At 38.2% G+C, this 15,956-nt stretch overlaps 1 protein-coding gene across 5 annotated transcripts in view; it reads right to left on the reverse strand.

Annotated features, from left to right (window-relative positions):
* Nucleotides 1-2,402: 2,402 nt before the first annotated feature.
* Nucleotides 2,403-15,956, reverse strand: part of LOC135220510 (transcription factor collier-like) — a 229,596-nt gene continuing 216,042 nt past the window's right edge. For 4 of the 5 annotated variants that reach the window (XM_064257657.1, XM_064257658.1, XM_064257659.1 and 1 more), the window contains exons 9-14: nucleotides 10,674-10,825; nucleotides 10,308-10,434; nucleotides 9,427-9,705; nucleotides 7,587-7,796; nucleotides 6,552-6,919; nucleotides 2,403-5,468 (exon numbers count right to left, since the gene is read on the reverse strand). In XM_064257657.1, the coding sequence (XP_064113727.1) occupies nucleotides 6,558-6,919; nucleotides 7,587-7,796; nucleotides 9,427-9,705; nucleotides 10,308-10,434; nucleotides 10,674-10,825 (1,130 nt within the window). In that variant the 3' untranslated portion in view covers nucleotides 2,403-5,468; nucleotides 6,552-6,557. The remainder of the gene's footprint in view (nucleotides 5,469-6,551; nucleotides 6,920-7,586; nucleotides 7,797-9,426; nucleotides 9,706-10,307; nucleotides 10,435-10,673; nucleotides 10,826-15,956) is intronic. The other variant, XM_064257661.1, reaches the window with a different exon arrangement.

A 15,956-nucleotide genomic window follows, 5' to 3' on the forward strand; every position in this document is an offset into this window, starting at 1 on the left:
TATATTAAGCTAGTGATGTGTAGTTTTTTAACATCTCGGACAATAATGCTACATCGAAAAATACGCATTCTAACCATTAAATCATAAATAAAGTAAAAAAAAAAAAAAAACTCAATGCACTGCATATAGTAATACTGCTAAAAGCCAATGTTGTGAAGAAAAAACGGCATCGCTGCTCAAGTGACTGGGTCAGTCACTTGAGAGAGCTCACAAAGGCAGGATGTATGTTCCACTTCTCCTGAAGGATATGTCTTTCAAAAGTACCCCTAAGGAGAGGTGGAACATACATCCTGTCTATGAGAACTCTCTCGAGAGACTAAGAGTTTCCAGCCGTGTGATTGTTTGTTTGTTTGTATGGTGTTTTTACGTTGCATGGAACCACCAGTGGTTATTCAGCAACAGGACCAACGGCTTTACGTGACTTCCGAACCACGTCGAGAGTGAACTTCTATCACCAGAAATACACATCTCTCACCCCTCAATGGAATTGCCGAGAATCGAACCCGCGACCACCGAGGTGGGAAGCAAACACCAAGCCGTGTGATTGGCTTATCAACAGCCAATCAGGAGCGTCGTAATGGACCGGCCTAGACATCAGATGTACGGTTTAATGTGAATCTACAAGAGGATATTGTGACATGTGGAAGGAAAAATAAGACCTATAGACATTCAAGGCAATAGCTAAGATGGCCAGTGACAGGTCAGTGAACTGCGCATTCATCTGTATATACTTTTGAATCTCTCTCTCTCTCTCTCTCTCTCTGAGTAAATGTGTCTTAATCTGCCAGATTAAATCCTCAACCTTTTCATCTCTGATCTTTTGTAATTTGAATGTGTATTCAGTTGTTATCTGGTTTGTTTGTTTGTAAGGTGTTTTTACGTTGCATGGAACCAGTGGTTATTCAGCAACGGGGCCAACGGCTTTACGTGACTTCCGAACCACGTCGAGAGTGAACTTCTATCACTAGAAATACACATCTCTCACTCCTCAATGGAATGGCCGAGAATCGAACCCGCGACCACGAGGTGAGAAGCAAACACCAAACCAACAACGCCACTGAGACGCTTTTATCTGGTTTGTTTTTATTCGTTTTTTTTTCATTCAGTTTTACTACCTTTATTATTTTTGAATAATAATAATGCTGGATCGATGTAATGATATTTGCTCTAATAAACAATAACCTCATATCACTCCCAATCGTAATTAAAATACTAGTTTCCAAACCCGCAGGTTTTCGTAACTTGCCACTGACTTAATGGCAAGAACTGGAAAGCTACTTATTCCGAATGTGTGACAAAAAAATACTTGGGCCATAATTGCCATTGAAGGAACAAAGAACATTTTTCGATGTTTCAACATTTTTCAGTATATTAAAAAGTTGGTTTTGAATTAGCAACCTAACTCGTGTCTGCCTATCTTGATTTTGCTTAATGATTTTAATAAAAGTATAGCTGGTGAAAGAAAAACAGTACTGTTATTTATTCATAGCCGTAAAATTAAGTGTTATTTTAAGAAAAATACCCAAAGACATTATTATTACTTTTTTTTGTCTATCACAGTCATCCTATTCGACTGGGTGGTTTTTGTAGTGTTGGGTTCGGGGTTGTATCCTGCCTGTTAGGAGTACATCACTTTTCTTACTATGTGCGCTGTTTCTGAGAGTACACTCTTCTGCATTGCACGAGTCTTGGAGCTACTTCCTCAACTAGTTTTTCCAGGTTCCTTTTCAGGGATCTTGCGATCGTGCCTCCAAGTGTTCCAATGGTATGGGTACAATTTCCACTGGCGTATCCCATATCCTTCTTATTTCTATTTTCAGGTCTTGATACTCGTCAATTTTTTTTCTTTCTCATCTACTCTGGTGTCCCAGGTATTGCGATATCAGTGAGTAATTATTATTATATTATTGCCTGACTTGATTACCCTGTGGGTTTCCTTTAATATGAGAATGCCCCTTGGCAGGATAGAATAACTGGAAATTCTTTTTAGACTCGTACAAAGGATCGTACATTCTATCATTTGCACTTACACAACAATGATTCAAAGGTTTTGATATATGTGTCAATGGCTTCACTGGAGTTTTTTTAGGTTACGAAGCCATGAAGCGTTTCAGTGACCCGCTTGCCATAGTGATTTTCATTTGAAATCTGATGTTTTTTTCAGGGTACCTGTGAATAAGTTTCAAGCTTCTCAATGTTTGCGTATCATTGAGACCCATAGGCGTTTGCCTAATGGATATTTTGACGTTAACTGTTAATTCTTAAATAAACTAGATAAAAATTCATTTCGACAATTCGTTATTTCAGAGGTCAAAAGTCCAAAATAGGCCTAGAAAAAACTTCGTTTATTTTCTCGTGTTAAATGAAAAACCATCCACATGAATAGATTTTTATAAAATTTATTGTACACCTAAGAAATTAAGTTGAAAATTTTACTCTGTACATGATAAAGAATACATTTAGTATTTCTTATTCTTCTTATCCTAGACACATAAAAGGTTTCATGGGACTATCACACTTAAATATAGCAATGATTTTACTTGCAATAAACAACAATATGGTGAGATGATAAGGGAAGGTCGATGACCTCACCTTTAACAAACTTGGTTAGGTCATAATCTCATGTCAGGAGACTCCCCAGGACACACTTGGAATATTGAGCAAGACTACTAAATAATAATAAAAAGGTATTACTAAAAATCCAATAACTAGATGTAAAGTAAAAAAAAATAGTTATATAACAAGACAAGGCTTACAATTCACTACGAAATGAAATACAAATTGTATAACACATCTATACCTACATAAACTAAAAGAGTTACCAAAGGGAACAACTCATAAAACATCTTAACAACAGTCTACGCATTTTAAAAAAATAGGGGAAAAAAATATTAACAATTTCACCAAAAAGACTTTCAAATATTCAGACAAAGTTGTCAGTTCAAAGTATAACACATCTGGAATCACTCGCTCGTATATAGTGTGTTCTCTCCATGACATCCAAAGTCGTCCAAATAACATTATTTCTGATGTTCACGACACCAGTCGAAAATAATGTCGAGCATGACCGCTGTGCCACCATTTGTCACCCATTAAATATTCAAGAAAGAAGAAAAGCATAGATGACTTCTTCAAGGGAAAAAAATGCGTCACTTTAAAAAAAAACAATACAAAACAAGACCTGAGCTTTCGCAGAGTTGAAAGAAGTAAATCAAAATTATTATTGTTCCAGTTCGCCCATTGAGTAAAAACAATTGTCAAGATCTTTGCCCTACATATTCCTTATGTTTTGAGTAGTCTGAAAATAGTAAATGATATGTATTACATATTATATACAGGTACGATGAGGGGGGGGGGGGGGGGATCTTATCTTATTGTCTTTTTCAGAAAACGATGCGAACGAAGGGAGGGGTGGGAATAAATCTGTGTAAAGTTGACGTTGTCGTAAATAAATGGAATTTGTAAAACAAATCTGGAAATTCATGGAAAAAAAAGTGTTCTGCAGCAACAAAGTGCATCGTTCGCCCTCCTGTAAGGAACCCTAAATCTTCTCGTACGTTGATGGAAGAAACGCGAATGAAAACAAATGAAAAGACTACCAATGAAGACTTGAATAACAAATGCAACGTTAACACCTACAAAAGATAATATATAACCATCCAATAACTTAACAAAGCCGTTTTGTTTACAGTGATTAAAAAATGTACATGTATTTACAAAACATAATATACAAGGCTTGGTAACGAATGATTTTTTTTTTTTACCCATAAGAGGGGCCCTTTTGGTCTCTCCCGAAAGAGGAGGAGCCGCTCGCAATACTACGGACTATAATAATATATATCAAGGTGATATTAATCAATGAGTGTTTCTTCTTCGTTTGTGAAGTCAAAGGTTAATTGTGGGATGCCACATCACTGCACGAGGTTCATTCTGTCATTTTACGAAGCTCGTTTGTCGAAAGCCCACTTCTTTTTTTGTGTGTTTGGGGTTTTGTACCTCTTAAATATGATAATAAAAAAAGCACTTAAAACATTGCACAGTTTCGTACGGAATTAACGAGCCATTCGACATATCAATTGGGGACTTGAATTTAATGAAATTTCGTAGATTGTCAGTGATGGTTATGAGCAGTTAAAATTAAAATGTCCGCTCCTGAAAAAATTGTGAAGCCCAATGAGTCTTGTACATTACTTTTTGTCTCCTAATTTAGACCAGATTCAGTGACAACCAATGCCAGCGTGCTTAATTCCTTTGCATTCCCGAACTGCCTCTGCTGTGTCAGTCGTGGCATCCAGACCACCACTTCCTTTATTTCAAATAAATCAGATCAACAGTAATCGACCCCCGATTTCAATGTATAAATACCTACTTGTCTATTATAAAGGATCCAATGCCTCCTGAGTATAGAAAAGAGAACGGAAAACGGAAAGGCAGGAACGTTATTCCCTAAAATAATAATAATAATGAACACCTCCCTTTCTATTCAGTTCAACAACAATGAGATGTGTGAGATTAGCGACGATGAGAGGTAATTAATTGCCCTAACTTAATTAGTGAGGAAGACCGGCTACTGACTGCGCCTCTCCAGGTTCACACTGACCGCCTGATCCACAGGTAGTTACTGGAAGGGAAGAAATATATATATATTATCATCTCTCGACTCGCGCGCTCCGCAGCTCAATACACATTCACGCACACTCATACGCACACGTCCATACATTCGGAGTATTTATTCCCTTCGATGCTACTTGCTACCCACATGACATTTTCGATCACCTCTTATGTTCACTTCTGGTTGTCGTCACCACAATAACAATGGATATGTATCTCGCGTGAGTACAGCAATCTCGTCCGAGGTCGAGGAAGGAAGATGGGGAGAACCCGAGACAGAACGAAGTGATTCGAGCAAATAAGGTTTTGCGTCGTTGGATCTCGGCCATCCCCACCTTGTTCCTCAGCCTCGACGTCAACATCTTGCTTTCTTCCGTATACGTCATCACAGTTGAAGATGATTAACAGCCAAATACCTCCAAGTATAATTATCAGCACGCGCCCTTCTTCTACCGAGGATCAATGGATTTCCCGTGTTACTAAAATACCACCACACTCGGAAAAACTCGAATCATTCACCACCGACGCTTCTCTTGTCCATACTAGCGTTTGAAAGGGCAGGCCGAATGCCGAAGAACCCAAACAAGCTGGTGCCAAGATGAAGAACGCAGACTCAGCAGTAGTAGATGCAGATCACCCGAAGACCCTCGTGGGCCCAAGGATGGCCTGATGGATGCGCATTCACTCCTTTGCTTTCTATGAGTTCGCAGGGGAGAGCAAATCTACTTTCCCTCGTTTTCGTTATCACTTGGATGCGGCTGAGTGGACCAGGGCAGGACCGTAGGGCTGTGATCCACAGGGGGGCAAGGTGAAGTGCCCCATGGAGGTAAAGGCGGAGGACATGAAGCCACCCATTCCTGTGCGAGAAAAGAAGACAAAAACGTGAGCGATTGTGTGAAGGATGGACGGCGATGCTAGTATCTATATGCGTCTACAGCTTCATAACCCTGACTCTACAAGTGGTTTACTGCCTAAAATAAGGAAATACCTCTGGTCTCATTACTGGCGTTAACTATACAATACAACATTTATAGTAAGATTATAATAAAAAGGGTCTAAGGGGCTAACGCACTAAGTAAAAACTAAATTGGGTCTCTTTGCATTTGTACTTCCTAAAATAAAGGGGATCCGGAGTGTACATTTGGGGTTTGAGTACATTTACATACATTAGCGGCTGAGAGGTAGCTGATGGTCATATGAAAGACAGAAGATATGAAAATGTCTGATAATTTTACTTCAACGGTTATGAATTCATAACTTTGTTGTAGAAGAAGTAGTTTTTTTTATGTCTTCTGATAAACACCAGCTCTAAACCTTCGTATAATAGACTAATGGTTTATGTAATCATAATATATATATATATATATATATATATATATATATATATATATATATATATATATATATATATATAGATGTATATTTTATGTATGTATATGTATATAATAATAATATAATAATAATAATAATAATAATAATAATAACGTAATAACCACTTGCATACACAACAATGCCAAGTCGTCTTGAACTTCAAGATATCACAAACAACAATAAGTCGCCAAATTAATTATTTCCTTAGCAAAGAAGGGCGAGTGATATACAAGGAATCTACTAAGAATACTTTACATTAGGCCATGAAGGTCGAGGAGCTGAAATATTTCGACAATGCAAATGCACAGCTGGTCCAAACCAATTTCTCAGAAGCTGAGATGGGCCGTTACCCATGTATACATTAATTCTAAAGTACCCATGCAAACAGAGTCAACTAGAACACGTGGAAAGGAAAGGCGTGCATGTCTGCATGCATGCTCGGGCGGCCTGAGAAGAGACATGGGGAGTGAGACGTGCAAGCAAGAAGGAGGGGGGGTGGGGGTAGGGGGGCAGCAGGCAGATAAAGAAGAGCCGTAGGAGAAGAAGACGACGACGGTGGAGACACTAACATAGCACTAGGAGAGAAGCTGTTGCCAGGGGGACGCCGCGGCTGCCGCAGCTGCAGCAGCTGCCACAGCAGCACTGTTTGCGTTCATGGAAGCGGCGGCGGCGGCGGAAGCGGTGGTGCTCGTCGTCGACGCCCCCATGGGAGTGATGGGCGTGAGAGGCGGGGTCGCTGGAAGGCTTGGAATGACGGGGGCGAAGGCACTGCGTTGTTTGTTGGTCATTCCAGCGGTGAACTGTGACAGGAGGGCGGATGAGGTCGAACCAGTGCCGCTTCCCCAACTTCCATGGTGATGGTGATGGTGGTGGTGATGATGGGGGTGTGGTGGGGGAGGGGGGTAGTGATGCGTAGCGCCGTGCCCACCACCACCAGCTGCATCAGCGGGTGCCCAAATACCCAATCGCGAAAGGAGAGGGGGACTGAGGTCAGTCAGTGCTACTAAAGGCTTTGTTTTCTCTTTTCTTCTCATCTACTTCTTTAGTCATGAAATGGCACTAAAAACCAGAAGTGCAAAGAAGCACTTCTTTTTTTGCTGAGCATCTCCTCTAACAATTTCTGCTGGACTCTATTTAAGTGTTTAATGTCTATTTTCCTTCTTCCCTTTTTCTCTAGAGCAACACAATGTGAAATTACAAGCGAAACTGGGCAAAATCAGCTGACATTTCACAGAATATTGAACAAAAAAAAGCTTGCAATGCTGACAAGACAACGGAAACCCAAGATACGAAGTGCTTCAGCTCAAATAATTATGCCAACAAAAACAATAAAGCGGAAAATGTAAAGAAAAAAATATATAAAATAAATTATGGAAAAATCTCAAGATCCAGATGATACAACAAACACAAAGCAGCCAGTAAATAACTGATGTCATATAAAGACGAATACGATAGAAATCGGCAGATCAAAAAGCAAGAGAAAGCAGAAGAAAAAATCGAAAGAGACAGATAAGTCAAAGACAAACACGAACGGAAGAGGAAGAAGAAGAAGAAGAAGAAGAAGGAAGCGAAGAAGAGGAAGAGGTGCTTTCCACGACACTCACTTGTGGTGCTGTTGAAGAGGCTCGGCGACGAGGTCATGTTTGCAAGGTTGGAAGGGGAGGAGGAGTAGCCGGCAGCGTTCAGAGAGGCGCCGTAGGAGGAGGACGACGCCGACCCGGTGGAGGAGGTGTGAGGCGTGGAGGCATTGGACCCGAATCCTCCCCGGGGTGACGATAAGCTCACGCCGGGGGCCTGGCCGCGGTTGTAGTCGTCTAGAAGAAAAAACCTACAGAGTGAGAACAATCAAGGCGTCAGTCAAAAGGGTTAGAAAAGGGGGCAAGGGCTCTCTCTCTAAAAATAGAAAAAATTGAAAAAAAAAACTAGAAATAACAATTAATTTAGTGAAAGAACATAACAAAAGACAGTTACTTTTGAGTGAAAAGAACTTAGTTTGAACAGTTGCTCGAGTGAAGAACACGACAAAAGACAGTTACTTGAGTGAAATGAACTTGTTTGAACAATTGCTTGAGTGAAGGGAACATAAGAACAATTGGAGTGGCGGGAAATGACAACAATTAATTCAGTGAAAGAACATGACAAAAGACAGTTACTTTTGAGTGAAAAGAACTTAGTTTGAACAGTTGCTTGAGTGAAGAACACGACAAAAGACAGTTACTTGAGTGAAAAGAACTCGTTTGAACAGTTGCTTGAGTGAAGGGAACATAAGAACAATTGGAGTGGCAGGAAATGACAACAATTAATTCAGTGAAAGAACATGACAAAAGACAATTCTTTGGGTAAAAAGAACTTGTGAACAATTGCATGAGTGAAGAACATGACGAAAGAGTTACTTTTGAGTGAAAAACTTAGTGACCAGTTGCTTGAGTGAAGAGAATTACTTGGGTGAAAAGAACTTATGGACAGTTGCTTGAGTGAAGGGAAGGACATGACAAAAGACAGTTACTTTTGAGTGAAAAGAACTTGTGACCAGTTGCTTGAGTGAAGATAATTACTTGAGTGAAAAGAACTTGTGAACAACTGCTTGAGTGAAGGACATGACAAAAGACAGTTACCTCAGTGAAAAGAACTTGTGAACAATTGCATGAGTGAAGATTACATAAGAACAATTGGAGAGACAAGAAATAACAATTACTTCAGTGAAAGAACATGATAAAAGACAATTCCTTGAGTAAAAAGAACTTGTGAACAATTGCATGAGTGAAGAGAACACTGAGTGAGGAGAACATAAGAACAAGAACACAATGAAAACTGATACGATTTCTGTTAAGACAAAATTTATTATCCATGCAACTTAAAATGTTTAGCAGTTACATGGATCTTTACAGTCGATGTATTTTTATGCGTATATTATAATGAAATTATTCAGCTCAGTTACTACTGGAAGTGATAACTGATGATTTTGTAAAATTTAATGAATCCCACGTATTATGAATAAAGAACGAAGGGAAAACGTTTAACTCATGGAATTTCATCTAAACCGGCAACTTCAACAAATGGTACGCTAAGGTCATATCGATAATCCAATAAGTAGTTGAAACAATGTACATGTTCATAACAAAATGCAAGCAGCGTATCAGTAAAGAGCGCTGCTTCTCTGTGATGTAACAAAAATAATAATAGTAATGTCAGTCTAGTTTAGGTAAATATCTACAGAGCGAAGATAAGTTCCAGTGTAAAATTTTAACATTAGATAAATTTCACTCGCTTGATTTTCGCGATCATTTCCGTATCAGTCCTGAATTTTAAACCATATTTCACGAATCCAGCTTTTAGAAAATGGTCGACCTATTGTTATTTACTGTAAATCAAGCACAGGCGATTAAAAGCTCACAAGTTACACCAAAGTCGAAACCAAGAAGAGCGAGACGGACTGAGGCTCACCTTCTCCCCACTGGGTATTAGCTGTGTCCTGTACACTGACAGCGAGTTGTCCCGTGTACGTGTTGAAGCCTGTCATAGCAGACGTCTGGTTCATGGCTGGCGACCTGGGCGCCGGTAAGGCCAACTGATTGTTCCTGGGCATGGAGTAGAGGGCCTCTGCTAGATCCGCCGCCCTTTTCAAGATGATCTCTTTCGGAAGTTTCTCCGGGTCGCCTGGATGTCTCGGGATGAGCTTCTGCAGGCGCTGGAAACCGTAGTCGATGGTGGGTTCTGTCAAGGCTGGAAATGGGTATGCGTCGGTTAGGCTCTGATATGGTAAAATGGCGCGGAAACAAACATTTATTATAATGTGCTGACCATACCATCTAATATAGCAAGCTGACACACAGCTATACATATGATTTCCTTATGAATAACTCTTGTTATTTCTATATCACGATACACGTTGTACCCAAGTGTTGTAGAGAAAAATTACTACTTATCACTCAAAAGAACTTGCAATCTTGTTAACGGAATGTGCTCTTCTATTGAGGGAATCATTGCAGAAGCTAGACTTTGGCCTCAGTGATAAATTTGGTGTCTTAATGACGTAAGTACTTTTAACTAGTTAATCTGATTTGCTTGTCCGCTGTACTTTTGATATTTACCACAGCTACGTTGAGATAGTGAAACGTTATATAAATTAATTCATAGTTCATAAATCAATTCTTAACTTAAGATTGTTAGACCTGAGCATCAAAAACTTTAAGGCTTCCTTATTACTGCTTGTTTTCTTTCTAAAGATTAGATAAACTGCACAATCCATTGGGAGACACAGCTGTTTTCATCATTCTCATTACAACAACAAATGTATGAGAAACAACTGTCCACTGTCTACTTACACACATAGACGAATCTGCCCGGGGCGCCCTTGCAAAACTGTTTTGACTTGTAAGACAGAGTGACCTCTACGACGCCCGGAATGTGTCGAGGCGGAGTCTGGACCCGGATAGCGTGAGAGGTCACCAACTGGAAAAAAGAAAGTAAAAAGATTCTAAGTTGGGAAATGTCTCTCTAAGTCTAAGGCTTGTGTTGTCAGTGAGGAAGATTTAAGAAAATCCATAGCATTACCGGTGGCTCAATTTAGCTAAATAAGAATTTTTTAAATCAAATATTGACCTGGAATGACAATCAACGTAGAAAGGTTTTTAAAGAAAATCATATATCATCGTGGATACTCGTTCGACCTCTTCACACCTTGAACTTACCTCACTCCAGACGAGCATGGTGCCGAATACGACCTGGAGTCCGTCGAAGAAGTTGTCCCCGATGATGATGACCGTGGCGCCGCCTGTCGTCCAGCCCTCCGAAGGTGAGATCGCTTTGATGCAAGGTGTCGCTGGCAGCGGCGGATATAGACCTGTCGGGGTGACTACATAGAATATGGTGCCCTTCGTGCAGCACACTTTCTAAATATTGCCAGTTCCTTCGTTTGGATCGAAGCAAACATAAACAACAGCTTGAATTTGTTTCGTCATAACTTTATTTTGCTTGTATATAAATTCTTTGTTTATGAAATGACCAGAGACAATTTATTGTAAATCGGAGTATAGAAATTTAAACATTTAAGCCCCATAACCATTATTATTTATCTGGAAACACATTTCATACAAGTGAAGTGAAGATCACACAAGAAGAAAGCAAATTTAAAAAAAAAAAAAGAACTAAAGACTATTCCTATTCTGCAGGAGCTACGATACTGATGAGGAAACACTAAAAGACAATTGTAAATTATAAGAAGTAACCGTGGAGGGCTGGAAATAAAACCTAACAAAGTGAACAAAGTGAAAGTGAAGTCTATACCTAAAGAGAGAAATTACTCATAAAAACACACACACACACACACACAAAAGAAGAAAGAAAGCAAGACAGAAGCGAGGTGAAATGTCTATACATGACCGTGTCGACGGGAGGCGGATATCAAGAACTGCATCTGTCATTTTTATTTTTTGAACATCTGTATCCAATCTACGAGGAAATTCCTGACAGAGCACAAACTGCACGACAGCGCACGAGGGCAAGGACGCACAAATAGAGCGAAAGAGGCCCCGGACGACAGAAAAATAGCGTCAGATGTGTGGGAAAAAATAGCCAACATTTTCAGAAGCTAGCCACGTACCAGGCGTAATACTGGCCATTAATTTTACTGTCCAGCAGAAGACGACTTAGGCCCAGGAAGTAAAAGTTAAGAATTCTTATGGGCCCTCCCTCCCTCCCTTAAACGTCCCAGGATGGCTGAATGCAGAATCGTTGCGCTCAATATAAAGGACCCGTGAAGCACCGTAATAATGATATTGGGGATTTTATATATATATATATATATATATATATATATATATATATATATATATATATATATATATATGTATATATATATATATATATATATATATATACGTGGTTAAACGACTTGTTTGCAGTGCGAAGGAACCCTGGGAATGTTTCGTAGCAGAAAATGAAAATGTACCAACAACCGATTGTTTTGAGGACGTTAGACACGAAAAGATGAATCGCTGTTAAAAGAAGTTCCACTCCTTTCTTTTCGTATGTAAATTGCTATAATAATAATAATAATAATAATAATAATAATAATAATCTAAGTCCATTTTAAGATTAATGAAAGAACGAACGCTTCCTCAATTCAGGCAGCGATTGCGCACTAAAATGGCGATGTCCTCAGTTGAGTGTGTTGACATTAGTACTAAAGTTCACGAGGGCATTTCAGTAATTTTTTTTCCCGTTACCATATCCAGTAACACAATAAAAAACGAGGTTTGACGAAGGAAAACATTATTTTTGACCAAGGCGTCAGACCTAGGTCACTCAGACCAGGTCTGCTCTCCGGTCAAAAATCGACGAATTAAAGTGAAAATAACTACAAAAAAATGATAAAAACATACAGACGCAAACATACGTTGAGCTGTACCATTTCGTCATCTATGAGAGAAGTAATTTTAATTTGTTCAAGAATAGATCTGCTGCACTCCCCATCATCTAAGAGGAAAATCATATTAGGTAGAATTTTTATGTCCCTGCTTTTGCATATCGATTAGTGTACCAACTCTCTCTCTCTCTCTCTCTCTCTCTCTCTCTCTCTCTCTCTCTCTCTCTCTGAGCAGAAGGGGCGTGGAACGAAATGACCCCCCAAACTCAAGGCAGGAATTTTTCCCGAAGACCAGAATGATCGATTTCCTGATTCTGTTTACAATTTCGTGTCTCATTGCATACCAACCGACCGACAAAATCAGGTTTTTTTACTTCCCTTTTATCGGTCCAAGTAATCAGGCAGATGCAGCCCTTCCATCTATCTATCTCAGGAAATTCGGGGACGAAGAAGCTGCTGCTACTATGCTCCCTCCTCCCTGCTTCCTTTATTATGAGTTGCAGCAATAAATGAAGCGATATACAAAGTCAATAAGTTTCGGGTTTCGTACGATTTATTTATTTATTTTTTTTTACCGAGGTTTTACGTCATCGGCCAGTTTCTACCTGTTCCACCTGGATCTTTCACTTCCGAATGTCAGTCATCTCTTACTTCCAAAATTCAATCATTTTTTAACGTCCAAGATTCAGTCATCTTTGACGTTCGATCATCTTTTAATTCCAAAATTCAATAATCTTTGACGTCCAAAGTTCAATAATCTTTAAGTCCAAAATTCAATACAACGAATTTTAAATACCCCGTACAATACGATAATGAACATAACAAAAAAATCATTGAATAACTATGCGCAAACAAACTCAGCATCGTTCCATGTAGCAGTGCAATTGCGTTCATCGAAGTCAAAACAAACTTCTCGTAGGTAAATACATTAATTAGTTAATTATTTTTTAAATTAAAAAACAACTAATTGGCGTAAAAAACCACTAAACCGCCCTAAAAATATAAAAGATGATGATGAATCGGCTGAAGAATAAATTTATAAAGAAGAATGAAAGTTCTTTTGATGAATTGGAGATGAAAGAAACCAAGGAACAAAAACCTGTCTGGAAAATCCTAAAAAAATTTAGAAGTCTTCAATACAGCGTGAAAATGGGCATGAGATATTTGTATATATAAATAACAACGCTTCGTAAAATAATATGTTGCAGCCTTTTCTTAACGAAATGCTCATGTAAGGGTAGTGTTTACAAAACCCATAAGAATGCATGTAGTATTCATTAAGCCACATACCACAAAGGTAAGCATATCTTATTTTAACCAGACCATTGAGCTGATCAACAGCTCTCCTAGGGCTGGCCCGAAGGACTAGATAACTTTACCTAGCAACGTGACTTACGGCTTATTGTGGGATCCGAACCACATTATATCAAGAAACGAAATTCTAATCACCAGAAATACACTCCTCTGATTCCACGTCGGCAGAGCGGGGAATCGAACTCGCGACTACCGATTCGGTAGGCATGAACACGTAACCTACTCGTCCAACGATGAACTGCCATATACCACACAGCATGAAAGTCGCCTTTGGCAAATAAAATTTACATAGGCGGAAAAAATAAATAAATACAGGTACTTAAGTACGACAACTGACCAGATGAGAACGGAAATATGATTCGTTAAGAAGCAAGAGAGAGAGAGAAGAGAGAGAGAGAGAGAGAGAGAGAGAGAGAGAGAGAGAGAGAATAAAGCCACGTGAGGGCAGAAAGGAGAGGAAGAGCGAAGTGATCACTCAGGAAAGTAAAAATCAAATAAGTGAGCTTTATTTTCCACGCGGGAAATTACACGGGGGGAAAATGTCCCGAAAGTAAGTTAGACGGGCCAGTCTTAATATCGCACTGTTTTATTGCCTACATTTCTTTATTTTGCTTCCTCATCCACCCCCTACCGGCCCTGTAACCCCCACCCCCCTAACCCCACATCTCTCTCATTTTCTTTGTTGCTTTCCTTCTTCTTGGTTTGTTTGTCTAGAACATTGTCTTCGTGGACACTGCACGTGCAATAAAACTGCCTGGCTTTTGGTTTTGCAAAAGTAATCTTTCTGAGTATATAAAAGTTCCAGTGTCTCCTTTATATTATTACTATTTTTGGCGCTGTGACAAATATCTTGATAACATACAACTTTTTTTATATTTCTCTTATACGATTCCAGATAAGATTCATTTGATCAAAGTAGCGTTATAATGATTTATTTGTGAATTCATAGAGATAAACGAGGAATGTCTCGGATCAAACAGAAAGACCAACTTTTCCCTTGATCATTTTGTTCAGGTTTTGTCTCGATAGGAAAACCTACTCGTGTTTAAATCACTTAACTATTTTTCCAAATCGTGTTCAAATCACTTATATTTCCCACCCGTGTTTAAATCACTAACCATTTTTTTCTACTCGTGTTTAAATTGCTAACTATTTTTCATACTCGTTTTTAAGTCACTAGCTATTTTTTTTCTACTCGTGTTTAAATCACTTAACTATTTTTCCAAATCGTGTTCATATCACTTATATTTCACACCCGTGTTTAAATCACTAACTATTTTTTTCTACTCGTGTTTAAATTGCTAACTATTTTTCCTACTCGTTTTTAAATCACTAACTATTTTTCCTAATCGTGTTTAAATTGCTAACTATTTTTCCTACTCGTTTTTAAATCACTAACTATTTTTCCTAATCGTGTTTAAATTGCTAACTATTTTTCCTACTCGTTTTTAAATCACTAACTATTTTTCCTAATCATTTTTAAATTGCTAACTATTTTTCCTACTCGTTTTTAAATCACTAACTATTTTTCCTAATCGTGTTTAAATTGCTATTTTTCCTACTCGTTTTTAAATCATTAACTATTTTTCCTAATCGTGTTTAAATTGCTAACTATTTTTCCTACTCGTTTTTAAATCACTAACTATTTTTCCTAATCGTGTTTAAATTGCTAACTATTTTAAGTCACTAACTATTTTTTTCTACTCGTGTTTAAATCACTTAACTATTTTTCCAAATCGTGTTCATATCACTTATATTTCCCACCCGTGTTTAAATCACTAACTATTTTTTTCTACTCGTGTTTAAATTGCTAACTATTTTTCCTACTCGTTTTTAAATCACTAACTATTTTTCCTAATCGTGTTTAAATTGCTAACTATTTTTCCTACTCGTTTTTAAATCACTAACTATTTTTCCTAATCGTGTTTAAATTGCTAACTATTTTTCCTACTCGTTTTTAAATCACTAACTATTTTTCCTAATCATTTTTAAATTGCTAACTATTTTTCCTACTCGTTTTTAAATCACTAACTATTTTTCCTAATCGTGTTTAAATTGCTATTTTTCCTACTCGTTTTTAAATCATTAACTATTTTTCCTAATCGTGTTTAAATTGCTAACTATTTTTCCTACTCGTTTTTAAATCACTAACTATTTTTCCTAATCGTGTTTAAATTGCTAACTATTTTAAGTCACTAACTATTTTTTTCTACTCGTGTTTAAATCACTTAACTATTTTTCCAAATCGTGTTCATATCACTTATATTTCCCACCCGTGTTTAAATCACTAACT

Source organism: Macrobrachium nipponense, chromosome 2 (genome assembly GCF_015104395.2).
Source record: "Macrobrachium nipponense isolate FS-2020 chromosome 2, ASM1510439v2, whole genome shotgun sequence".
Classification (NCBI taxonomy): Eukaryota; Metazoa; Arthropoda; class Malacostraca; order Decapoda; family Palaemonidae; genus Macrobrachium; species Macrobrachium nipponense.